Source organism: Bidens hawaiensis, unplaced genomic scaffold (genome assembly GCF_021521415.1).
Source record: "Bidens hawaiensis isolate Kalapana, Puna unplaced genomic scaffold, B.hawaiensis_p1.1 tig00014098_1, whole genome shotgun sequence".
In the NCBI taxonomy this organism is placed as follows: Eukaryota; Viridiplantae; Streptophyta; class Magnoliopsida; order Asterales; family Asteraceae; genus Bidens; species Bidens hawaiensis.
In genome coordinates this window covers 194,948-219,017 of record NW_027492213.1, presented here as the reverse complement: position 1 = coordinate 219,017, position 24,070 = coordinate 194,948, and the positions used below count along the sequence as shown (strand labels likewise).

The window sequence follows — 24,070 nt, the reverse complement described above, 5'->3', positions numbered from 1 at the left end:
TAAAATATAATCTCTTTAAATTAATTATAATTTGTTAACCCATTACGGCATTACCTGTTTAAGCCAAATTTTATACTAAACTTCAAAATAATCCTAACTTTAAACTTTGGGTTTTAATTACCAAACATGCTAATTATTAGGAAAAATTCCCAAAATCTCTCGTTAAGGAAGATATATTCTATTTTTGTCCACTTAAATAAAAGTTTCTGAAATGTCTCCTACAAACACGTCTTTGACTACATGTTAAGCCTCAACGTGTCTTTCACGATCTGTTAGCCTCCAACGCGCATCTTTCACGACCTACTAGCCTCTAATGCGCCTTTCACGATATGCTAGCTTCTAACACATCTTTCACGACATGTTAGCCTCTAATATATAAATTTATATATAATTTCACGACCTGTTAGCCTCTAACGCGTCTTTCAAGACATGTTAGCCTCTAACAGGTCGTGAAAGACGCGTTGAGGCCTAACACGTCGTCAAAGATGTGTTTGTAGGAGATATTTTTGTAAACTTTTATTTAAATGGACAAAAATGTAATCTTTCTCTATTAATGAGACATTTTAGAAATTTTCCTTAACTATTAAGTTGTTATGCACACATTAATGACTATTTACAAACATTTTATTTCTTAAAATATAATTATCGCTTAAATGTCAACTTAAGCAATTCTTATTTCAGAATAGATTTTGTGTCGGTTGAAAAAAGTTCCCTTTTATTAAAGAAGTCTCCATGTGGTCAATACATAGTTTACATGGTTAACAAATAAAATTTTAACAATAATACTTGAATACTATAGACAAGGAGAAACCACCCTATAAACTTGTATTGTACGTTCCATACGTGTTTTATTGCAATACAAAGTGAAATAAGGAAACAATAACTACTTGGAATATATAACAACAATAGGAGATTATGAATATCTCAGATATTTTATGGGAGATATCGAATTAATAATTACCATGGTAAAAAAGTACTTACTATACGATAGTATACACACACACACACACTTGTGTATGTATGCAAAGCTTTAGAATGACTTGTGAAATGGCGGGTGTTCTTCTCTCTAGCTTCTCACTTCATTTTAGTATAACAATATTCATAATCTTTCAGATTGTTTGCACCACATCTGCGTTTAATGATTTCTCATCATTGCTTGATCCTTCTAGCAATATTAATGCTGAAGATGATGTCGTATCATTTGGTATTACTGGTCAATCAGTCTCATATCCCTTAGGTATTTCTTTACATATTCATAAGATTTTATTTTGGTTTCTGTCATTGATGCCATATAGTTATTTTTCCTAAATAAGATGCAGATGAATTAAGCTAAAGAAGTATGATTTTTTTTTTATTAATTTTGCTTATCATTTCTTATTAAAATATATTTGTATTATTTAAAACCAATATACATACATCTATATATATGATTGTTTATTGTATTACATCGAAACAGAAGGCAAGCGGGCAACAAGCTGCGCCGCTACTCCTTTTTGAATCGCAAAACCCAATCTCTTTTTAAAAGAAGATAATTAAGGATCGAGAGCAAAGAAAAAAATTGTCACCGTAAACACGCGAGCGCACACAGATATATACACACACACATGCATTCGTCCATATATGATGCAAGACATCACTCAAACTATTATCTGATATTCAGTTTATTGAGCTTGCATTGATATGTTTGAAACCAAATAATGAACACCTTGCATGTGTTGTGCACTTGTAATATTTTTGATTACAAGATTTATAAACTCAATAGCATATGGTTTAAATGTAATTGTTTATTATTTAGTTGTTGTCCATTTAATATACATATACAGTCTCTCAATGTATATATATGATATTTATATGTTTTTATTTTGTTTTTTTGTCATTCATGTCATATAGTTGTTTTTTAGATAACATGATGTTTTTAAAGTTTGTTTGATATATATTCAGTTTATTGGGCTTGGATTGATAGGTTTGATACCGAATTAATGAGCACCTTGTCTGTTTTTGTATACTTGTAATATTTTGATTCCTAGATTTGTAATCTTAATAGCATATAGTTTAATTGTGTATTAATTACTTTATGTTTTAAAACATTAATTTTAACAATATATAAATTTGTTTACAGGTGGTGGAGATTTTGGAAAAGGGGCAATTGATCTTGGAGGATTAAAAGTGCATGAAACTTTGTACTTGAAGAAAATATGGGAAACACATAGTGGTGGTCCAAAGGGTCTTGGTGCAACATTTTATGAACCAACTTCCATCCCAACTGGCTTCACTTTGATCGGTCACTATTGCAAACCCAACTCTAAGCCCATGGTTACAGCAGTTCTTGTAGCTAAAGACACCACAGGTAACCCATCACATGGTGCACTAAAGAGTCCCATAGACTACGCTCTTATCTGGACTAGTGAGGGCTTGAATGTAAGCAGGCGAGAAGATGGTTACATTTGGCTCCCGATCGCACCCTACGGTTATAAAGCCATCGGTCACATTGTCACGACTTTGCTTGAAAAGCCCTCACCCGACAAGGTTAAGTGTGTTAGATCCGACTTCACGGAGTTAACCAAGGTGGGCAAATGGATATGGGGGCATAAGATGGGGATGAGTACAAGTATGGTTAACTTGCATACCACAAAACCAAAAACTAGAGGCCGAAGTGTCCCGACGGGTATGTTTTTGGCGCGAAATAGCTGGGATACACATGAGTTAGCGTGTTTAAAGATGGTCAAGAATTATGCTTATTCCGCTATGCCTAATCCCTCACAAATCAGTACAATGATCAATGCTTATGCCCCATTAGTTTATTTCCATCCTGATGAGGAGTACTTTCCATCTTCGGTTTTGTGGTTCTTTGAAAACGGGGCCGGGCTACATCAACTCGGTCAACCTCCAACTGGTGTGATAAACGATGGCGATAACCTTCCCATCGATGGGACAGCGGATGATGCATTTCTAGACCTCCCTTCAGATCAGCCTTCCAGTGAAAGGGTACGAAAAGGGTCTTTGTCCGGTGCAGTTGCTTACATACATGTGAAACCCGCACAAGGGGGTACGTTTACCGATCTAGCCATATGGTTGTATTACCCTTTCAACGGGGGAGGGAGGTTTCAACTCGGACCGATGTCCATTAACTTAGGAATTATCGGGGAGCATGTTAGCGATTGGGAGCATATAACGTTAAGGGTCGATAACTTTAATGGGGGTCTAAAGGCGGTATATCTATCGCAACATGCTAAGGGAGCATGGCTAGCGCCTTGTGAGTTTGAGCTCATTAATGGAACTAGACCGGTGGTGTATGCATCTTTGCATGGTCATGCACATTACCCTAGTCCATCTTCTCATATACATTTGGCTGGCAAGCTTGATCCAAATGACATACGAATATTACACAATGAGTTTCAGAAGATGAACGATTCAATTAAATCACAAATTGCCAGGCTTGGGTTTCATTTTGGGTTTGGTGCTAGGGACGACGCTGCAAAAAGTAACAACGTGATGGATATCGCGTCAAGCTATAATGTAGTGAGTTTTGGAAACAATAGAGTGGGTAGGGAACCATGGTTGGATTATACAGGGAGATGGGGTCCTAAGTTTACTTATGATATTGTAAAGGAGATATTGGCGATTGCACACCATTTACCATGGCCTTTGAAACAAATATTCACTAAAGTTATGAAAAAGATCCCTCCAGAGTTTTTCGGACAAGAAGGACCGCAAGGCCCAAAAATGAAAGTAAGTTGGTGGGGAGATGAGCTTGTTTGATAGAAGATGATCATGAACACGACACAAATGTAGGTTACTTGCCTTCAAGAGTGGTTGATAAATATTATTAAATGCTTCTTTTAGGGTTGATCTTGATCATCCAATTATGATATGATATTTTTGTCGCTTGAAAGTTTCCTTCCTGTTTTTTTTTCCTACAAGTATTAAATCTTAATGATTAATTGTTACGTGATTATTAATGCTATTATTTAGACAATTAAGTTAAAGTGGGAGTATGTTTATTTATGATATCAAGGGGTGTTTAATGTAATTTGTTTTGCTATGTATGGAGCATTTACCTATGAAATGAATATGAAAGAATATTTGACTCAATTACCTTCTATCTTTTAGCTTTTTTCTTCTTGAAGGGTTCTAACGTTATCATCAATGATAGTTAATTGTTTTGATATAAGAGAAAAGGAATAATGATCAAGCAAGCCTTTTATCTCCGTGATAATCACATAAGGTTAGAAATTTGGTTCCCACATAAAATAGATTCAGATATCTTTTCTTCAGTCTCTCTAGTAAACCAATTTTTAAACTTTAAAATAATAATAAATAACATATAATATAATATATAAAAATACTAGCTATAATAAAAGTTTAACATTTAAATTTTAAATCGACACTTAATACTTTGTGTACGATAAGCCATTATTGTACGTTATCTTACCTCTATAAATAAGTTACATGCAATACTAATTTAAAGTTTAAACATAAATATAAAGAGTAACTGACCGGCGGGATGACATCTCGCAAAAAGAAAACCAATTATGATTTTCGTTGCAGGTCTAAACAAGCTGGACCAGGCTGAACCGAAACAATTCTTGTCCAACTTACTAATCATATATAACAAATTTTTGCGTCGAACATGATTATAAAGACTATGACAAAGATAGTAGTCGAGTGCATCAAAAACAAGACTATACTCGTCTCGATGACTTTCTAGTTTGTATATTACACTGATTTAACCCGTTAGGAGTAAAACATAATTTGCATCAAACCATTTATAAGTAAACGAGTGAAACTATCTTAACTACAGAAAACCATAGAAAAAACATATTTACCAAAAGTATATTGTATACAACTGTATTCAACAAAAAGAGGCCTAAGAATGAACAAGAACCTCTTAACTATGAGTTCATTGAACAATTTTCTATAAGTAGATTTGCATATCAAATAAATGAAGATAACCGCGATTTTAATCTTCTGAATCCGAGTAAGTAGGGCAGGATCCATCATCCACATTTGCAAGCGGGTTATATTCGGGAGAGTCAGGATCCGTGCACCCTGTTACCAAATTAAGTTCACAACGATCACCCTGCAGAATGCATTACACAATGTCATTTAAGAGTAAGACTTTAATATATTAGATAACCAAAAAAGACAAGTTCATTGAAAACGGTTACTTGTCTTGTGATTATAAGAGTGAGACTTTCATATATTAGATTATAACAAGGTAGTTAATTGGTAATTTCAGTTTATCCGGGATGCACAGTTTTGTTGAATCTAGCGGTGCGCATGAAACTGATTTAGCAAACCTATAATATAAAAAAAAACCCGACACAACCAAACCAAACCAAAGTCCAAAACCGACAGTTTGGCTTTACGTTTTTCCAAAAACAGAATTTCTGCATGTGCCAAAAAAAAAAAAAAGAAAAACCAAACCCTACCAGCTTTTATAACCGATATGAACCTGTAAAAACCGAAAGACCACTTTTGTTATTGAATTAATAAGCTATAATTTTTTTTTTTGAATGTTAAGTAATTTATAAGAAATTAATAAATGGTGTAGACCAACAATTTAGTCCCAAATGTATAATAACCAATTAAATATTAATTAACAAAAAACTTAGACCCAAAGTTTCAAATCCAAACTCATTATTTCAGGCCTTTTTTCTCTGATACAAAAGTTTCATATGCAAATGGCAAAACCGAACCCATTGTGAAAACAAAAAACTGAAAAACTTAAGAAACTGAAACCAAACGGTTTCAAAAACCTAAGAACCAAACTTTAGCTTTTTGGTTCGGTTTGAGCTCAAAACCAACCCATGCACACCCTAGTTGTAACCGCTATGAAACTTATTATCCAAACATTTTATCAAAACTAGAAATTTTTATCCAACAATAAAAGTTAAAAATATTTTTACTTACCCCTTCAAGAGTTAAATTACCCATCAATTGACATCTATCGATCACAATGCTTGTATCGGGAAAGATCGCCTTTTCACACGCGCCTTCTTTGCTCAATTCCTCCGCGAGACCCTAAATTAATAGTTAAAAAGAAAACAAAACATTTAATGGTTTTGGCTTTAGTGCTTAAAATAACATTCAAGATAAAAAAACGTGAACATAAAGGATGTTTCTTGTCATTTCTTTAGTTTAAAGACGGAAAGTGAAATTTGCCACATACATAAAGAACGAAAAATGTAATTTACTAAAAAATCATGATATGATAGAATGATTAAAATGGCATTCAAGATTTCTTTACCCGGTTGAAGAAATCTAGTTCCCGATTACGCCATGCTTTTGGCACTTGAAATTGTAGTCGATAAGGCCCATCCCAATCCGACCCGTTTGTGAACGAAAATATCAAGTTCACAGCTGCAATTTTAGTGAAAGTCAACAGGAAAAACGAAAAGTCAAACACTATAAAAGAGTATTTTGAAAAGAAAAAAATAAACTATTATAGATTTGATACAGTTATTTTCTAGAAATTACATGTTTAGACTAATGTTTTGCCAGCAGGTAAAACGCTGATAATTAGGGTGTAAACAAACCGAACCGCATCGAACGAGAGCTTATCTGTGTTCGTTCTTTAAGAATTCAGCGAACAAACGAACGACTCACGAACACTACAAACGAGATTTCTTGTTTTTGTTCGTTCATAAGATATGAATTTGTTCGTGTTCATTCGCTGATCTCATAAACGAATGCAAACGGACATTATTGCATAAATGAACACAAATAAACATATATAAATTTGAAAAATAACATCCCTAGTCCCAAACAGAAAACATAACCCACCAAATCATAAACCAAGTTAAGTATCTAGAAGGAATTATCCGAATGAACATAAACGAACAACAATAATCAACATAAACGATTGAACATTTATGAACACATTGCCTAACGTTCACGACCACAATTGAACGGACGAGACCCATGCTTATGTTTGTTCATTTAGTTGATCGAACAGAATTCCTTGTTCATGTTCATTCATTTAATCAACGAACGTAAATGAACTTCCCGCCGAACGGTTTGTTGAACTTTCGTTTCGTTTACAGCCCTACTGATAGTCCTTGCCTTAGCTAGACACAATTTATTTTTTAATTAAATTGACAAAAACAGCCTCATTTTTGTTTTTCAAAACTAAGGGTATTTTGGTCAGCCCATCCAAGGCGGGGCCCATCAGCGTTGCAAAACATTAGACAAAACATGTAACTTCCAGAAAAACGTATCAAATTCGTAATATGAGTATACCACAAAGACCAAACGAGTACTAATTTCAAAATTAAAAGAAAGTACCATGTTTGGGGATACATATTTGGATGGTGTAAATAGGAGGGTCGGCTATCCCACGGTCTTTACAAAGCATAGCCCTCGGTTCACCACCGCACATGATTGGTTGATTAAACCCGCCTACAAAAACACAACAAAATAAAATAAAATATTATGCTTTCTTAATAATCTATGAAAGTTATCATCTAAAGTTTAGAATAAAAAAAAAGTTACCATTAAAAGCAATCCCGAATTCTTCATTTGGAGCAAGTTTTGTAGCAGCGGGATTGTAGAACAACTTTAACCTCTCTCCCTGAGAAATTTTGATAAAAGATTATTAATCCTGCTTTTTTGGGTTAATACATAAAAAACCAACATACTTGCTTATTTTGAATGAGAAACTCCCTTAGCCTATTTTTGATATATCACTTTAAGGGTTCCACTAAGGTAAAAACAACTTAACTTTTAATATGTGTTCTAATGTTGTGAATACTTTTTATAAATGCTAAATTTTGTTAAAAAGTTATTTCAATTGAAGATATTTAATTTAAATTGAACCACTATGAAGCTTTAAGTTAAATTTGAAAAAACTAATCACTAAACAGTAACCACGATTCATTTATGTTCCATTTAAGACACTTAACTTAAAAAAAAACCTTAACATTTATAAAAATTCACATTTTCATATAATTTTTTTTTGAAATTTCCCTTTTTTGTAATAAAAGTTAATGGCAATAAACTTACAGAAGTAGGAGGAAGGCCATTCATTGTTTTCCAGTAAACCGGGGATTGCCCAATGTCGAAATCAGCCCACGACGGAAGCAAATATCTGAAAAATGAAGGAATATTATTAAACCTAACGTTTATGAAACAGTGAAGATATGCAAACAAGTAGGACAATAAAATTAAGATTTATATCAATCAAGAGTCAAGACTGATCATTTTTACTATCCTTTGTATCCCAAGAAACGATTATGAACTATAATATTGTTGTATTCCCCTCTAGGGCTGTAAACGAAACGAACAAAGCCTCGTTCATGTTCGTCTGTTAAGCTTTTATTGGACAAGCGAACGGTTCACAAACACAAGAACAGACCCAAATGAACACAACAATATTTTATTTGATTTGGCTAACCGAGAATGGGCAGTGTCAACATTCGGTCCAGCTACCAAGATTGTCTTGGGTGTTTTTTTTAACATTCATATTCAATTATTCATATGCTAATTTACACAAAAAGTAATCACTTAACACTCATGTATTTTGTTTTGTAGTTAATAATTTTGCTTAAATCTTTATAATAAGATTAGAAAAGTCATTAAAAAGTATTAATAAAACCTTCAATGAACAAACATTAACGAAGATATACACCCAGATATTGAAATTATAAAATAATCTCCACAAGACTGAAAACATACTCTTTAACATCCTCAGATGGAGGTGCAGTAACAACAGCTGCAGCCCTTATCTTGTTTCTTATCTTATTGAATTCCTCCATCTTTTATGTTCTTGTAATGGAGAACCCATAAAGCTTTTGACACCTGCAAGTAAATTACAATAACATTAAGCATAAATAAGCCCAATTTACTTCAAATTTAAGAAAGTAACAATACAAAGTACCATGAGTGTTTGCTATTGAAGGAGTGAAATTGCTACTTGATGGAGATGATACAACCTGGAAGATGTGGGAACTTGTTGCAGACATTTTTACAAACACTTGGTGTGCAGCATTCCACTTTTAAAGAGAGAACAATCAAATCTTTTAACAAATATCTTCAAGTGTGGAAATGGGATGTCACAAATTATTTAAATTTTGTGTGGTGTGAATTTGTCATGGCCAAAAGGACACCATCTAAGCAAGATTTTTTTTATGTAAAATATCTTACAATTTGACTTTTAAGCATTAAGCCACTTTTGGTCAAAGTTGAACACGGCGGTTCGCATATCGGTTATTCGGTTAGTTCGGATATGAAGTTTATGTCAATAACTGTTAACCGAACTCCGAGTTCACAAATGCCTAACCAAACCGAATTCAACTGATTTTAATTCGGTTAGGTTTCTATTAGAAGCCTAATATCGTTTTTGCCTAGTTTTGTTTCTTGTTTTGTTGCATACATTATTTTGTGTACGGAATGTGTAATTAGATGATACTATTATTATTATTATGTGGTTTTTCGCCTACACGTCACGTTTGTTTGCTCACAAACCGCAAGAATCAGTGCGTTCGCTCCAGAAGGACTCACGTATCCAAGTTGGATCTGCCTAGCACCATATCTCGAACCTAACCAAACCATGGCGTTCCTTTGGCCCAAACCAAAATTACGTACGCAATCGGCCGCTCTAAAGCAGCGATGCAAGCGTTCTGCGTGTCATAGTCATAACACACACATTGCTCTATTAAATTTGCTTTGGTTCTTAATTTTAAAAAGAAGTTGCACTTAAACAACTAAATGTTTCCATAACCGAATCGGTGCTCTTTGCATATAACTCATCTTTATATACATGTTTCAAACTCAAATCATCATACAATATCTAAACTAAGACATTTTTGCATGTTTCAAAATCTGATTCTGTAACATTTGAATTCTGGTTTTTGAGTCCTATGGCCATGTGGACTTACTCTTAATTTTTGTGATACATTTTTCACACTATACACTTTTTAGTTTATAATTCATAAAGCTATGCCCATTTTCAAACATATGACAATAATACCTACAAACTACAAGTTTCTTAATTGCTTCAACTTCTACTTTGCAAATCTTTGAGTCCACTCCGCGGCAAGCGCGTCGTATTTAACTCTATCCACCAAAAACATGTGAGCAATTCCTGGAACTTGAGGTTTATCTGCAACAATTCAACAACATTAAACTCGCGTAAATTAATTTCATGAAATCAATTACCCATTTTTAAAGAGGATGAAGTGCATACACGGGTTAGGATTGGTAAAGATAGATCTCAAAGCGAGTAACACTTTTGAAATCGTTAAAGCGGGACTCCAACAGTTTTCATCGAGAATGTTCAATCCAACATTGCCACTTGAATCAACATTGCAATGGTATATACGCGTTTTAAACACGACCTGCACCCTAAGACCTTGTTTCAATAATGCACCAAAAATTTTAAAAAAATCAATTAATCAAAAAAATAAACCTTTGGAGGCTTGTAAGGATAATTAGCCGGAAATGTTATGTCGAGAAAGTATATCCCCCCTTCGTAAGGCGTTCCTACAACAACAAATATAATCAAAATCATGAAACTGAACACAATTACACAATTTGGAAATCCCTTATGACACGGTCTCAATCGTGTCAGGCTGGTGGGTAGACGGGTTGAATTGTTCAACTCGCACACGACCCATGGTTTTATTCGTGTCAAAAGCATCAACCCTAACCCGCACACACTTAAAATCATATAACGTGAACATGATCCGTTTATCTAAATGTGTCAAATGGGTTGCCGGATAATAATCAACTCGTAAACATGTTAACTAGGTTGTAAAAAATGGGTTAAACGGGCTAGTGGGTCAACCAGTTTAACTAAATGTGTTAAACTTGTCAACCAATACACGACCCGTTTACTTAAAACATGTTCACTCAAACACAACCCGCTTTTCAAACAGGGTACATATGTCAACCCAAAACCTGATTATTTTCATGTTGTATTTGGGCCGTGTCGTAAATCGTCACCCCTACTTATGCATAGGGATTCACCTACCGTAAAAGCCTATTCATTGAATGAAATTACCACAAAAGGTAAAATATTTTTTTAAATGTCAGGCAGACCTTGTGGACCGAAGAGAGTAGCGACCCAGTGATAAAGATTATCGCCTTTAGGACCCGCAGAGCAATCTGCAGGCGGGTCCGTGTTGAGTTCTGCCATCTCTTTTTGTATCCTCTTTCCCGATGATGTTAAAGATGTTCGTGACGGCCATGATCGCCCGCCACTCAAGCTCCCACTGTTCATCAAACACGGGCTGCACGCTCATTTAAGTAGATTCAATAATTATGTTGTACCACATCAACAAAATGCATCAAAAATTATTTTCCATATTGACGAGGAGCTGATCCAAGAGTTAGCAGACTCTTATTCGGTTAAGGGGAAACAAAACAGAAAAAGGCTCAAACTTTAAACGCACATAACACAAGCAATAACAGAACGAGCCGGTTCATGTCAATTTCTTGATTTAAAGACCCGATTTCACCAATAAAGAAATTTCTCCAATGTTTGCAATCTTTAATCCTTTTCACATTTAGCCTAAACACGTAATGTACGTCTTTATTTCAGTATTTATTAGTGAATTTGTAGTATACAAAACTTTGCAAGCCTGCCACATTTAGAACATTTTGTTAGCGTTACATATTATTCTTGATGAGTTTTTGTCACTTTGATTAAAGTTTTTACAGAAATTAAGCATCAAATGTGGTGAATGACATCTGTTTTGATACTATGAATTTGATTTTTGGGCAAAAGTGACAGATCTAATAAAGCATATATATATATATATATATATATATCATAGCAGTTGTTATTTGTTAACTAAACAGAAGCATGTTACCTGATTGATTGAAGTTAGTTTGTTGACAGATCGGTTTTAACTAGTTTGGAGCGGTGGTCGGTGGACTTCAATTGGGGCAAAATAGGAACAAGAAGAAGAAGAAGAAGAGTTACTGACTGAACAACTGAGATAAGGGGTATTGGTGGACAAAAGTCAACCACATGTATTTATTTATTTGTTTTATTTACTTTTTTTTATTTTGTATAATTCAAGTGGATTTAAATAACTTATGAGCAGTTTGGCTCGTTTACATATTTTCTCTCTATTCTCACGGATCTAGGGCTGCTCAAAGCCTCATGATTCAAGGCTAAATCGCAGAAAGCTCAATTGAAGTCAGCTCGTATCTATATAAGCCGAGCTCAAACCAACGTAAACTTACTTCTTGGTTCATTCGTTGACTAGCTCATCTAGCTAAAGGCCGAATTTAATGTTTATAAGTTATAAGTTACAGCTAAATTCCATTTATAAAGAAGCTCACTCGATATGATCCACGAGTCTACAATAGGTCACTGTAATATTGAATTGAATTTAAATAAGTTGACTTGATGTTAAGCTTGTTAAGAATAGGTGAGCCGAGTTGAGCTGGCCCATTTAACTGCAACCCGCACATCGTCACAACCACCACTTCACCCTCACTGCAACACGTGCATGTGTCTCACTCCTTCACTGGGGCGTCACCGATGTGTGTAGATATTCACACAAGCTTCGTTGCTCCTCTTTGACTCTCGTGGCTTCACTGGGGCTTAATCATAGTTTATTTTTATTTGGTTTTGAATAAGTTGGATCAATTCAAAGTTCATTTTTTACGGGGTTGAATGTGTTATGTTTGACTAAGGTTTTGATTTGAATGATGTACAAGCTCGCGATTTGATTCGGGAATAAGAGATGATTAAGGAAGATTAATGTTCGCTCGATTAGATGACCAGGATCACAGCTAGAGGGGTGAATACGTGAGTTCATACCACCGAGGAAATGGTCGGGTACAAGGTCACGGAGGCAGTCGAGCTCGGGAGCACCGAAAGAACATAGTCATGGATCAAGGAGAGTTTCGGGAGATCAAGACCGAGATGATGAAGACTAATATGCATGATTTTGAAAGCCGAGAAGGTCAATATCATGGGTCAAATCAGACATGTCAAAGGAGACAAGTTTAAAGTCAAAGATCCTCCTATTTCGAGTCGGAGATTAGGGTGTGATTGTTGGACTTAATTTCGGACTCCAAGTCACAAGTCGTTGAACTTGAGGAACCAATGTTGACAAACAGTCATAGTTGGTTATGTTTCCTAATTACAACCTGTTTCCTAATTGTTATGAAATTATAATATGTAATATCTTGGCTAGCAAGTTAGTTTAGTCTATATAAACCAAGTCATGGTTAGACATTAATGTATGAGAACGTATGAAATGCAACCGAGTTAGGGCTCATCTAGAGACACACGAGATGTTACCGAGCTATGGTTCATCTAAATGCAACCAAGTTAGGGTTCATCAAGAGTCAAACCGAGTTATGGCTTGAGAGTTGTAATCGGTTTTTTAAGTTATATTTTCTGATTAATATAAACGAGAGTTAGTCGTTTACTTCGTCTTTGTTTATTGACCGGGACTTGAGTCTATCTTCCTCGGACGCAGGTTCACCCCTCAAATGTAGTGCTCTAACTATTTTGATGGAACAATTTGACTTCGTCTTATGGAGCCCTTCTGCATCTTTCCTTAGGCTACTGTTCGACATGTAGCTTGTTGCTTTGGTAATCGGGTTTTTTATTTGAATATCGCAGGTAACCTCTCATCGACTGAAGAGAGATTTGATATGCTCTTCGATCTTATCATTTTCCTTAGTAAGGCTCTGCATGTTTAATTGGGGCTCCTTCGTGTTATATATACATGTTCCAGATGGGAGGGCTATATCGGCCTCCGCTAGAGCATTTTGGGATGGCCACCATTATCAAATATATTATAACACTTATTATCGGGTCTCAAGTTCATTAGTTAACTTGTTAACAAGTACTTTTAACCCTACATATATTTAAGTTAACCCTACATGGAAAATCGCCTTAGAACTATCCACACATATGTGTCTTGATGTTTTTGGGTTCCATAAGTTTCTAAATAAAAACAATTAAGCAAAAGTTGACTGTGGGCATAAACAAGATGAGCGTATCAAAAGTGCAAACAAACCACACTTCGTACAATTATACAAAGTAATACATAGATTCATGCAGCCTCCTTCTTTTAACACAATAAATTGAAGTTACGAGTAACAGTCATTATTCAATACCAAAATACATAGTAAACTAAACACTTATCAAGAGCTAGATACCATCCATATATATTTCTGGTTCGAAGATGCATGGCATGGAAGGCGTGAATCATTTGAACTTGCTAAGGGAAGCGCGCGACTTCTTAATTTTGTGATCATCGGTAGGTGTCTTGACATTGGTTGCTAACCCTACTGCTTCAAGAAACCTTATTATATACCAACCAACGTCAATTTGCCACCATTCTAATCCATGCCGAGCTGAGAACTCAAATGCATGGTGATTATTATGCCACCCTTCTCCAAATGTAAGTAATGCAACCCACCTATAAACATTACTAAACTTTAGAAATTTTATAAGGAAAATTAGATTTAAAATAGTCCCAATTATTGACTATTGGTAAATAAAAGTCTCAATTAATGAAATGATTGTTGACGGTCCATCTTTTAACATATTTGTTCCCAACGATCCGTGACTAACAGAATCTTAATATTGTTAGTCTTCAGTCGCCAGAAAAATATTTTTGGCCGGGATACTCCTTTTGCGCTGGAAAACTCAACCTTTTCATCTAAGACATGTAACCATAGATTAGATCTTTAGGAACATTTTTCTAGTAAAGACCTCAAGTATTGATGTCGTCGGAACCCTAGAACCACAATCGAAGTCAGTTGGTGGTGCTCAGATGATGGTGGTTGGTTGGCGGTGAGTCAGTTGGTGGGTGTCAACTGTGGTGGTGGTGGTTATGATGTTCACATGGTGGTTGTTAGCAGTGGTGTTTATGTAGGGATTGTCGGCAGTGGCATTCATTTAGTGGTGGTCAGCAGTGGTGCTCAACTGGTGGTTGTCAACGGCAGTGTGCTCAACTGGTGGGTTGTTCAAAGTGGTGGTGGTGTTCAGATTGAGTTTTCTAGGCAAAAACATTTTCCAATAACTGACGACTAACGACATTAAGATTATATTAGTCGTTAATTGTTGAGAACAAATATGCTAAAAAAATAGGATTGTTAGCAAACATTTCTTTAATTAAAATCATTATCTGATGATAATAGTATTTAAATCCAATGGTCTTTTTTATAAAGGTACTCAACTCTTGTTTGTACGGTTAAAATTATTTATTTATTATATACCTACCAATTATTTTTGGATAGGTCTCCGGTGTTCCAAACCTGGGTTCCCTATATGTGACAAACCGAGGTAGCTAGAAAAGTTGCATGATATCCTGATGTGGATGTCACCCCCTACATATATATGAACACATATTTTGATAACTCGACTATTTACATTTTTATATGATTATCTGTAACTCGATTACATGTATTTCTGTTTGCTTTAATGTTTAAATAAAGTCTTACCACAACCCAAACAAGGTAGGAAAATCCACCAAATGCATACACTAGAGAAGAAAATGCAATCATATGCAATGGGAAGCTTCTTTTAAGGAATCTATAGAACACTTGATTCTTTAAATCCTCCACATTTCTACGTTCTTGATACTACAAAACATCGATCAATAACTTAAAACATATAACACCATCCAAGCTAGAGAAACATATTTTTGGACATGAAAGTATAACTTGGTGTTAAACGGGTTGAACCGGCACAAACCAAAAATCTCATGACAAAAATGATTTTTTTTTCTTTTGAAACCTGAAAATGTGCATGACTTGCCTATCACGGATTGACATGGCCAACTCGTCAAACTCAAAACTTTTTTTTTTAATATTAATTATAATTTTGCACTGAAACAAAATTATGAGACCAATATAACACTCGTTTATTTTGTAATTTTTTAACATAAGATACTCATTAATTACAAGTTTATAAAAAACTTAATGGGTTTAGCTAAACATGTTTACAGATTGACCTAAAATTGACACGATCCTTTAGTTTAGCTAAACACATAGGCATGAATTTAATGTTAGTTTTGTGTCGTGTCAACATCTCACGTCTTATAAAGAAAGTACCTTTTCAAGCATGTAACCACTATCTAAGAGCCAGCCCATATGACTAAACCAAAATCCAAAGATCGGAGAATGTGGATCTGTCTCTGTATCAACATACTGATGGTGGTATCTATGGACGCTTACCCAAAATATGGGATCCCTCTGTATGCACACATGCAGCTTAATTCATGCGAGCTTGAATGACTCATTGTAACGATATACGTCGTGACATATACAAATTAAGGTGTCACTAAAATCTACAGGGCCGACTCTTTTTAGTTGGATCGAGTTTTTTCCCCAATTTATACATAGTTTTTTTTTTTCAAAAAAAAAAATATGTGTTATTAATGTTTAAACTCATTAACCAATTCATTTAAACCCATCTTAATATAAAAAAATATTCCACAACACAGTCATAACCGATAGGCCAATTTAAAAATTAAATTGTTTAAGCTTAATAATGTTTTCTTGTTTTCGGCCCAAAATTTTTTAACAATTGTCAGGTACAACCCTGGAACTACACACACATACATACATACATACATATATATATATATATATATATATATATATATATATATATATTTATAAGAAAATAAACCTGCATAGATAGGACGCCAAGATAAGCAAAGGTGTACTCAAGCCACTTGGGCAGCTTGAAACTACGGTGTGATAGGTTACGGTGATACGACAAAGTTATACCAAATAATCCAAACAACACGTAGGTGAACATTGCAGTCCAAAATGCACCCCAAGTGAACGTATATGGGGCAAAAAGCGCAAGCAAATGAACGAACAAGATCGTTACACCTGATATGACGTCGATGGTCCTCCATTTACGACCCATGAAGAGGCTTCTCCTCCTCGTAACTAACACATCAGAGAAGGGTATTTTGCTATATTCCGACTCCTTTGCACCATGGGTAACTGTGATCAAGTTTTTCATATTTGAAAGGTGAAAAAGTGTTGTGTTTTGATATATGTTTGAAGCATATATTTATAAGGAGGTAGACTTTAATGAGGTTCGGTGAAGGTTGTTGATCATGTAATGAACCTTGAGTACGCCCTAGGAGATGGCTAGATGCATGGGATCTAGAGAAGCTTGCATCAAATTACTAAGGGTACACTAAATTTTGATGATACTTTTAGATCACATACACTTAATATGAAAACAATTAATATATACTTTTAAATTACTACTTAATAGATGAAAAGAAGCTATTTAATTCACTTCATGGAAGTTGAGTCACATTTTTGTTTTTTATAAAATAATGTTAACTATATAAATATTAAATCGATATTCATGGAAAATAAATTAGTACAATATTGTATAAAAAAACAACAATAAATAAAAAAAAACTTACAATTTTACAAGAAATCCATTAAGTTTTGTTGACTATAAAAATTTAACGTTGATGGTTGTGGCTAGGAATTGTTATTTAGCAACAACACTCTTTCAATACAAATTTCGAGTTTCCTCTTGAAGAACTCGTTAAATTATCTCTTATAGTACAACAACCTAACTAGTACGTCTTGCTAGTAAGGGTGGCAAAACAAACCCAAATGAGTTGTTTTGGGTCAATTTAGATAACTTTTGAAATTGAGATGGGTCAGGATGGATCAAAAGAATTTTGCAAGAGGGTCAAGATGGGTTGGGAAAATACTAGTGATTTTTGGTTATAGGTTAGAATAGATTAAAACAAGCTTTATCCAATTTTATTTCAAACAAAACTCACGGAACCGAATAGAAACCGAGAAATCGAAACCGAAATCATTGAAATCGAACATATACCGAAACCGACCGAAATGAAAAAAAAGCAAAATCGAAGCGAAAAAAACTGAAAAAACCGAACCTGAACCGAGAAAAAACCGAGTCTTTTTTTTACTGAATGAGGAAGACCGGGGAAACGTTTTAGTTATTTTATTTTTTGCGTTTTCGATTTATATTTTGAGTTATTATTTTTTTATTATTTTTTTTGATTATTTTTTGAGGGGTTTTTGAAACCCTTTATATTTTAACCTTTACTTGGTTCAAGATGGGTTAACTTTATCCATCTTGACCCATACTCATCCTAAACCGAATAAAACCGAGAAATCGAAACCGAATAGATACCGAAACGAAAAAAAAGCAAAAATGAACAAAAAAAAACCGAACCTGAACCGACACGAAACCGAGTTTTTTTTTTAATGAACAAGGACAACGTGAGAGACATTTTTGTTATTTTAGTTTTTGCGTTTTTGATTTATATTTTGAGTTATTATTTTTTTATTAAAATTTTTGAATATTTTTTGAGGGGTTTTTGAAACCCTTTGCATTTTAACCTTTACTTGGGTCAAGATGGATTAACTTTACTCATTTTGACTCATACCCATCCTAACCCTCTATTTTAAAAATCCATCCTGACCCAAACCCATCACCCAAATCCAACCCAACCCAACCCACTCATATTGTCACCTCTACTTGTTAGAGATGGCTCAAGAGCCTGATAGATTGTGTCCTTGATTCTTTGAATAAGAAAATAAGTAAAAGAAGATAACCATTATGTTCATTTATACTCACAAAAGAGAAACTCATGCAACCCATTTAATTAATATTGCACAACCATATGCAACAACACAACTTCGAAAATTGATATCTGATCATTTAAAGGACGTGGCTTGATTCGTTTGTGAAGCCCTCACATAGTATAAAACAAACCCGGAAATATTGTGTTTATAGCTGGTATCTAAATACATTCATTTAAGTCCAAAGTTAATGAAAAATCATCTCACAAACACAAACCTGGAAATATAAATATGTATATAGCTCAGAAATTATTTATCTATGTAGTTCGAAAATGATATAACCCACCAACAAATTAAATTTCTCTAATAAATTTGGTTCATTAATGGCTAAAAATTTTCTAATTACATCTTTGGCCGGAGAAGTTAACATTTGGCTGTAGAAGAAGCATCGGTATTCATCAGTAAAGGATCCATCAGTAAAATCCGTCAGAAAAAGTATAGCCACTACTAATATATTTACCAACGGAGCATTGCCTACGGAATCTCGTTGTGATGACTATAACTGATGAATTTGGAAGGACAAAACTAATTAATTGCATGTGACTCCTGTTCACTTACAGCTTATAATTAGCTTTTGATCGGTAAGCATGAATCAGTATTTTTCTAGTCACTTGCGGTAAAAGTAAATGTACATATTTAGTTCGTACGTCTGTGAGAACCCATCGTATTATTATAGCATGAACAAAGTGAAACATGGCATGTTGTTTTATGATGAACCACTGGTTTTGTTAATAACTGTAACACCCCAACTCGGAGCAGGCTGACGTGTCACTATTACAGATATCATAGACCAAACAAAAACCATTTAAATGAAATGAAAAGAATCTTACGGTGACGAGCTTACGGTGTTTGTTTTGCAGGTCTCCTGAAGAGCAGCCTTCTCAGCTAGACCTCATTCGTGGGAAACATTACTTAACCCCCAGATTATCTATAATCTGTACTGGGTCACTTAGTGTTTCTTCATTGGCGCCATCCGTGCATAAAAGCTAGAACTATTTTAGTTTTCACAATTTCTGAAGAAATGGTTAACGTTACTCCGGTCCAAAGGCCTGTAACTGACCAAGAAACCCCGGTAACCACCCCAGCAACTGGGGGGAACACCGGCGGTTATACAATCCTTACGAACACTACCCCGACTACCCAAGCCGGGGCAAGTGGAGTAAATATTCCATTGGGGTTCACCGATACCCAACTGGAAAAACGAACGAAGGTCCCTCGCCAAACACTAGATCAAGTGAAGGCGTGGGCCGAAGCACGGCAAAGAGAATTCCAAGCCGAATTGGATGAACGCTTGCGTTCAGCTCAACAGGCTGACGAATTCACCAGTACTCGCCAACACCTCAATATGAGCAGTGACTGCGAGTACTCAGAAGACGAGTTGGAGTCTGATACCGACGCGAACCCTCGCCATAAGGCGAAAGGGAAACGTAAGGACACGGACGTCCAACCAAAAAGGAATTTTGGGGAAGCTTTTAAACCAATCGCGGAGAGAAACCCGCGTGACTTCTCCAAAACCTTTAGACCAACTGCCACAAATGCAGGAAGGTCAAAATTCGCAAGAGACATTGCGGAGGCAATCGCCCCGAGAAGTGCCAAACAAATGTCAAACATTGGCACTTATGATGGTCTATCCGACCCAGACGACCATCTGAACAGGTTCATTGCGGGGGCTACCGTCAGCAACTGGACGGAACCCACGTGGTGCTACATGTTCCAGATGACTCTGGTCGGAGCAGCCAGGGCATGGTTCGATCGTTTACCGATCCACCACATATATGACTGGGCGGACTTTCAGAACAAGTTCAGCCAGCACTTCAGCCAACAGAGGAAGTACACTGAAGAGCAGTGGACGATCCTCAACTGCGTGAGAGAGGAGGATGAATCTTTACTAGACTTCATCACTCGCTTCAACTCCAAAAAGCTTAGTCTCGGCAACATAAGTGAGGATCTGGTTCGCGCCGCCTTCATCCAAGGCGCCGAATACCCAGAACTTATCCGCACGTTGACGGGTAAGGATGGCATGCCATCCACATGGGATGCCATCATGACGGCGGCAAAGCGCTTTGCCGAGACGGAAAAGCAACTGGGAAGGGACCTTCCCCAGAGTACGCACCTCTACACGCAGAGGACAAGAGAGAACAATGTCCGGATCGCCCGGCAGAACAAAAAGAGGAGGCTAGGTATTTGGCAGTCAAGGGTAAACTTTGACACCTCATCCAGCTCTCGCCCTCTTGTTGGCGGAAGGGACAACACACACCCTTCAAATCGAAAACACCGGTGGACGCCACTCACAAAGAGCGTCACGGAGATATTTGCCACGGAAAAATTGCCATGGCCCAAAGCCCCATCGATCCGGCAGAAACCTAATGCGGATCAAAGCAAATCCTGTGATTTCCACGGGACAAAGGGTCATGGTACTGAAGAGTGCACATCCTTGAAGGATATTATTGAAACATTTGTTAAGGATGGAAGGCTTGCACATCTCGTGGCATCGATCAGGAAGGGAGGAAGGAATGACAACCGGTACAGAGGTAACGGACGAAAGCCCGTCGACATCAGCATCAACATGGTTCATGGCAAGGTCAGAGGAAGAAAAAGACGGGTGATAGAACCATGCGCGTGGAAGGAAGCTGAGGTGCGCTTCCCGCGAGTGCCAGGAGGCCCCAGCAAAGAAGGCCCCATCGTCATCAGAAGCCAGCTGGGGCACTACATCACCTCCCGCACTCTTGCTGACAACGGCGCTTCGTCGACAGTGATGTACAGGCAGTTCTTTGATAAGCTGGATGATGAAGACAAGGAACGCTTGGAAACGGTCTACGCTTCAATGGAAGGGTTTGATGGCAGTACAGAAACACCCCTGGGTATCCTATCTTTCCCCGTTACTCTTACTGATGGGAATCATTCACGCACAGAAGACGTGGATTTTGTCGTGATGAAAAAGCCACACCACACATACGACATCCTATTCGGAAGAGATGGGATGGCAAGATTCAACGCCGTGGTATCTTCAGTCCACGGCATGATGGGATGGCCAACAGCTGAGGGTGTAGCAATGATCTCTGGCATTCCCCAGAATTTGGTGAGCGATAACGGCACCAACTTTGCTGACAAGAAGCTACAACAGTGGCTGAAAGAACTTCAAATCACCCACACCTTTACCTCAGTGGCACACCCGCAAGGTAATGGTGAGGTGGAAAGAGCAAACAAGAGCATCGTCGAAGGCATCAAGAAAAGACTTTTGAAACACAGATCCGGCTGGGTGGACGAGCTTCCGCACGTCCTTTGGGCAAACAGAACGCTGAAGAAGGCCAGTACGGGGGAAACCCCGTTCAGCCTCACTTATGGCACGGAAGCCATGGTCCCGGTCGAAATTGGTCTACCCTCACCAAGGGTCTTGAGTCAGCCAGAAGACAATGATGCGGAAAGACGGTTGGATCTTATGCTAACCGAGGAACGCAGAGACTTAGCCGCAGTGCGTGAAGAGAATTACAAACGACAAATGCAAAAGTACTACAACACGCGGGTAAAACTCTGCAACTTCAAGGAAGGAGACTACATACTGCGTAACAACGAGGCTTCGAACCAAGAACGCCCAGGAAAGTTGGCCCCAGTCTGGGAAGGGCCATATGTTATCAAACAAGTTCTGGGAAAGGGCGCATACCGGCTCGAAAGGCTCGATGGCACTCCCATCCCAAGAACATGGAATGGAGCTCAATTACGCAAATGTTATATGTAGATCAATTCCAAAACTTGTAAAGAAAAGGCCAAGAGCCACTTCTAATGGAAATGATTCTCCTTTCATAATGTGTTTACCTTTATTCTTATGAACTCCCCACTGGTGCCGGTGTTTACCACATAAAGGGGGAGAAAGTCGTTACGTGTGGAAGGCGGCAAAACCCGCATAAACACAACGTTAAAAATAAGGGAAACCTACACGCAGGTATGATGTAAGTAAAGTTTAGCCATCCTTGTAAGTGCAAGTGACGGTCTTATCCGCACAATCACAAATAAGGAAGCAAAACTTTAAACTATCATTTACCACGTTCAAAGGTTATCCTAAAAAAAAAAAAAATAAAAAAAAAAAATAATACAAGGAAAAAAGGAAACCCTACACGCAGGTCAGGTATGGGTAAAGTTTAGCCATCCTACCAAGTGCAAGTGACGGTTCTATCCGCACAATCACGAAGGAGGAAGCGAAACTCTAACCCACTATCAACCACGTTCAAAGGTTAACTTATCCTAAATACTTAGAAATGAGGAAAACCTGCACGCAGGTCAGATAAAGGTTAAAGTTTAGCCATCCTACCAAGTGCAAGTGACGGTTCTACCCGCACAATCACGAAAGAGGAAGCGAAACTTTAACCCATCATCAACCACGTTCAAGAGGTTAACTTATTCTAGAACACTTGGAAAATTGCTAACTTAAACTAAGTATGCAAGTCATGAGTTTATAAAGCAAGGAATCCAAAGAAGGAAATAACAATCTTATACGCAAAAAGATTTATATTTCAGTAATATATTACAAGAATGGCCGGGTTACTACCCGCCTAGAAGAGAATCTATACAAGTCTAAGCAGTGGAAAGGGATCTTCGGGGTCAAGCTTCAGGGCCGCCTCCACTAGGACCCGCTCCGTCAGAAGAACGGGGTGGTTCGAGGAAAGCTTTGAGGACAGCTAACCCATCATCAGCAACAGCTACTTCATCCACCTTTTCCACCACTGGATGCGGGAAGGCGGCGTATTGGTTCAATGCTTGGTCGTAAATGGCTTCGGTATCCATATCGAACAAAGGGAAGTTGGAAGGCGGAACGCCTTTCTCAACAAACCCTAGACCAAGCATGAAGCCGGCTTTTTCCCCATCATCATGAGAAGCGTTGAGGGCTGCGGTCATAGCATCATCGTAGGAGGTCTCTGAAAAGACCCGACGCACAACCTACAAAGAAAAAAATACAAGTATTAGAACCTTTTCTTACAAAAGAAATGCGTGAAGATAAATCTAAACATACCTGAGGCAACGCTTCTCGAAGAAGCCATTGGAGGGCAGCTTGAGCTTCGGTATGGGCGCGTTCGGCTTCGCTCTTGTTAAGGTTGGCAAGTAAAACTTCCTTAGCGGCAGCCTCTTCGACGCCCTTAAGCTTCCGCTCGGTTTGGTCAAGCACCCCCCTCTGGTCCAGGATTTCCTGGAGTTTCTTGGCATCTTCCATTGCCAAGGCATCATGAGCGCGTTGGAGAGCCTCTAATTTGCCTTTCAGCTCCTCATTCTCCAAACGCAGAGGCTCAGCAACGGCTTCAGCCTGGGCAGCCCTCTCGGTTGCGTTTCGCGCAGTTTCCCTGGCCAGCCGAAGCTGTTCATTCACAGCTTGGGCAGCCTTGGAACGGGCCTCGAGTCGCGCCTGAACTTCAACCTCGAGGGCCTTGAAGGCCTTCTCCTTGGCGGCGGCAGCTGCCGCCAGCTGTTGGTTCTCCTCCCGGAGAGCACGCGCTTCAGATACGTC

At 37.3% G+C, this 24,070-nt stretch overlaps 1 protein-coding gene and 2 pseudogenes across 2 annotated transcripts; all 3 read right to left on the bottom strand.

The window, feature by feature from the left end:
* Window positions 1–4,848: 4,848 nt before the first annotated feature.
* Window positions 4,849–8,963, bottom strand: LOC143545923 (protein POST-ILLUMINATION CHLOROPHYLL FLUORESCENCE INCREASE, chloroplastic-like; annotated as a pseudogene). Its single transcript, XR_013137528.1, has 8 exons — window positions 8,879–8,963; window positions 8,677–8,799; window positions 8,005–8,089; window positions 7,495–7,573; window positions 7,288–7,401; window positions 6,251–6,363; window positions 5,914–6,024; window positions 4,849–5,080 (listed from the first exon to the last, which is right to left on the bottom strand). The product of XR_013137528.1 is annotated as a protein POST-ILLUMINATION CHLOROPHYLL FLUORESCENCE INCREASE, chloroplastic-like (transcript).
* An 852-nt stretch (window positions 8,964–9,815) lies between these two features.
* LOC143545921 (constitutive photomorphogenesis protein 10-like) lies at window positions 9,816–11,919 on the bottom strand. Its single transcript, XM_077037699.1, has 5 exons — window positions 11,814–11,919; window positions 11,041–11,231; window positions 10,409–10,482; window positions 10,187–10,337; window positions 9,816–10,102 (listed from the first exon to the last, which is right to left on the bottom strand). Exons 2-5 carry the CDS (start codon window positions 11,219–11,221, stop codon window positions 10,005–10,007), a joined length of 504 nt encoding a protein of 167 aa, XP_076893814.1. The 5' UTR covers window positions 11,222–11,231; window positions 11,814–11,919; the 3' UTR covers window positions 9,816–10,004.
* Window positions 11,920–14,179: 2,260 nt separating this feature from the next.
* On the bottom strand, window positions 14,180–16,960 carry LOC143545922 (palmitoyl-monogalactosyldiacylglycerol delta-7 desaturase, chloroplastic-like; annotated as a pseudogene).
* Window positions 16,961–24,070: the final 7,110 nt, after the last annotated feature.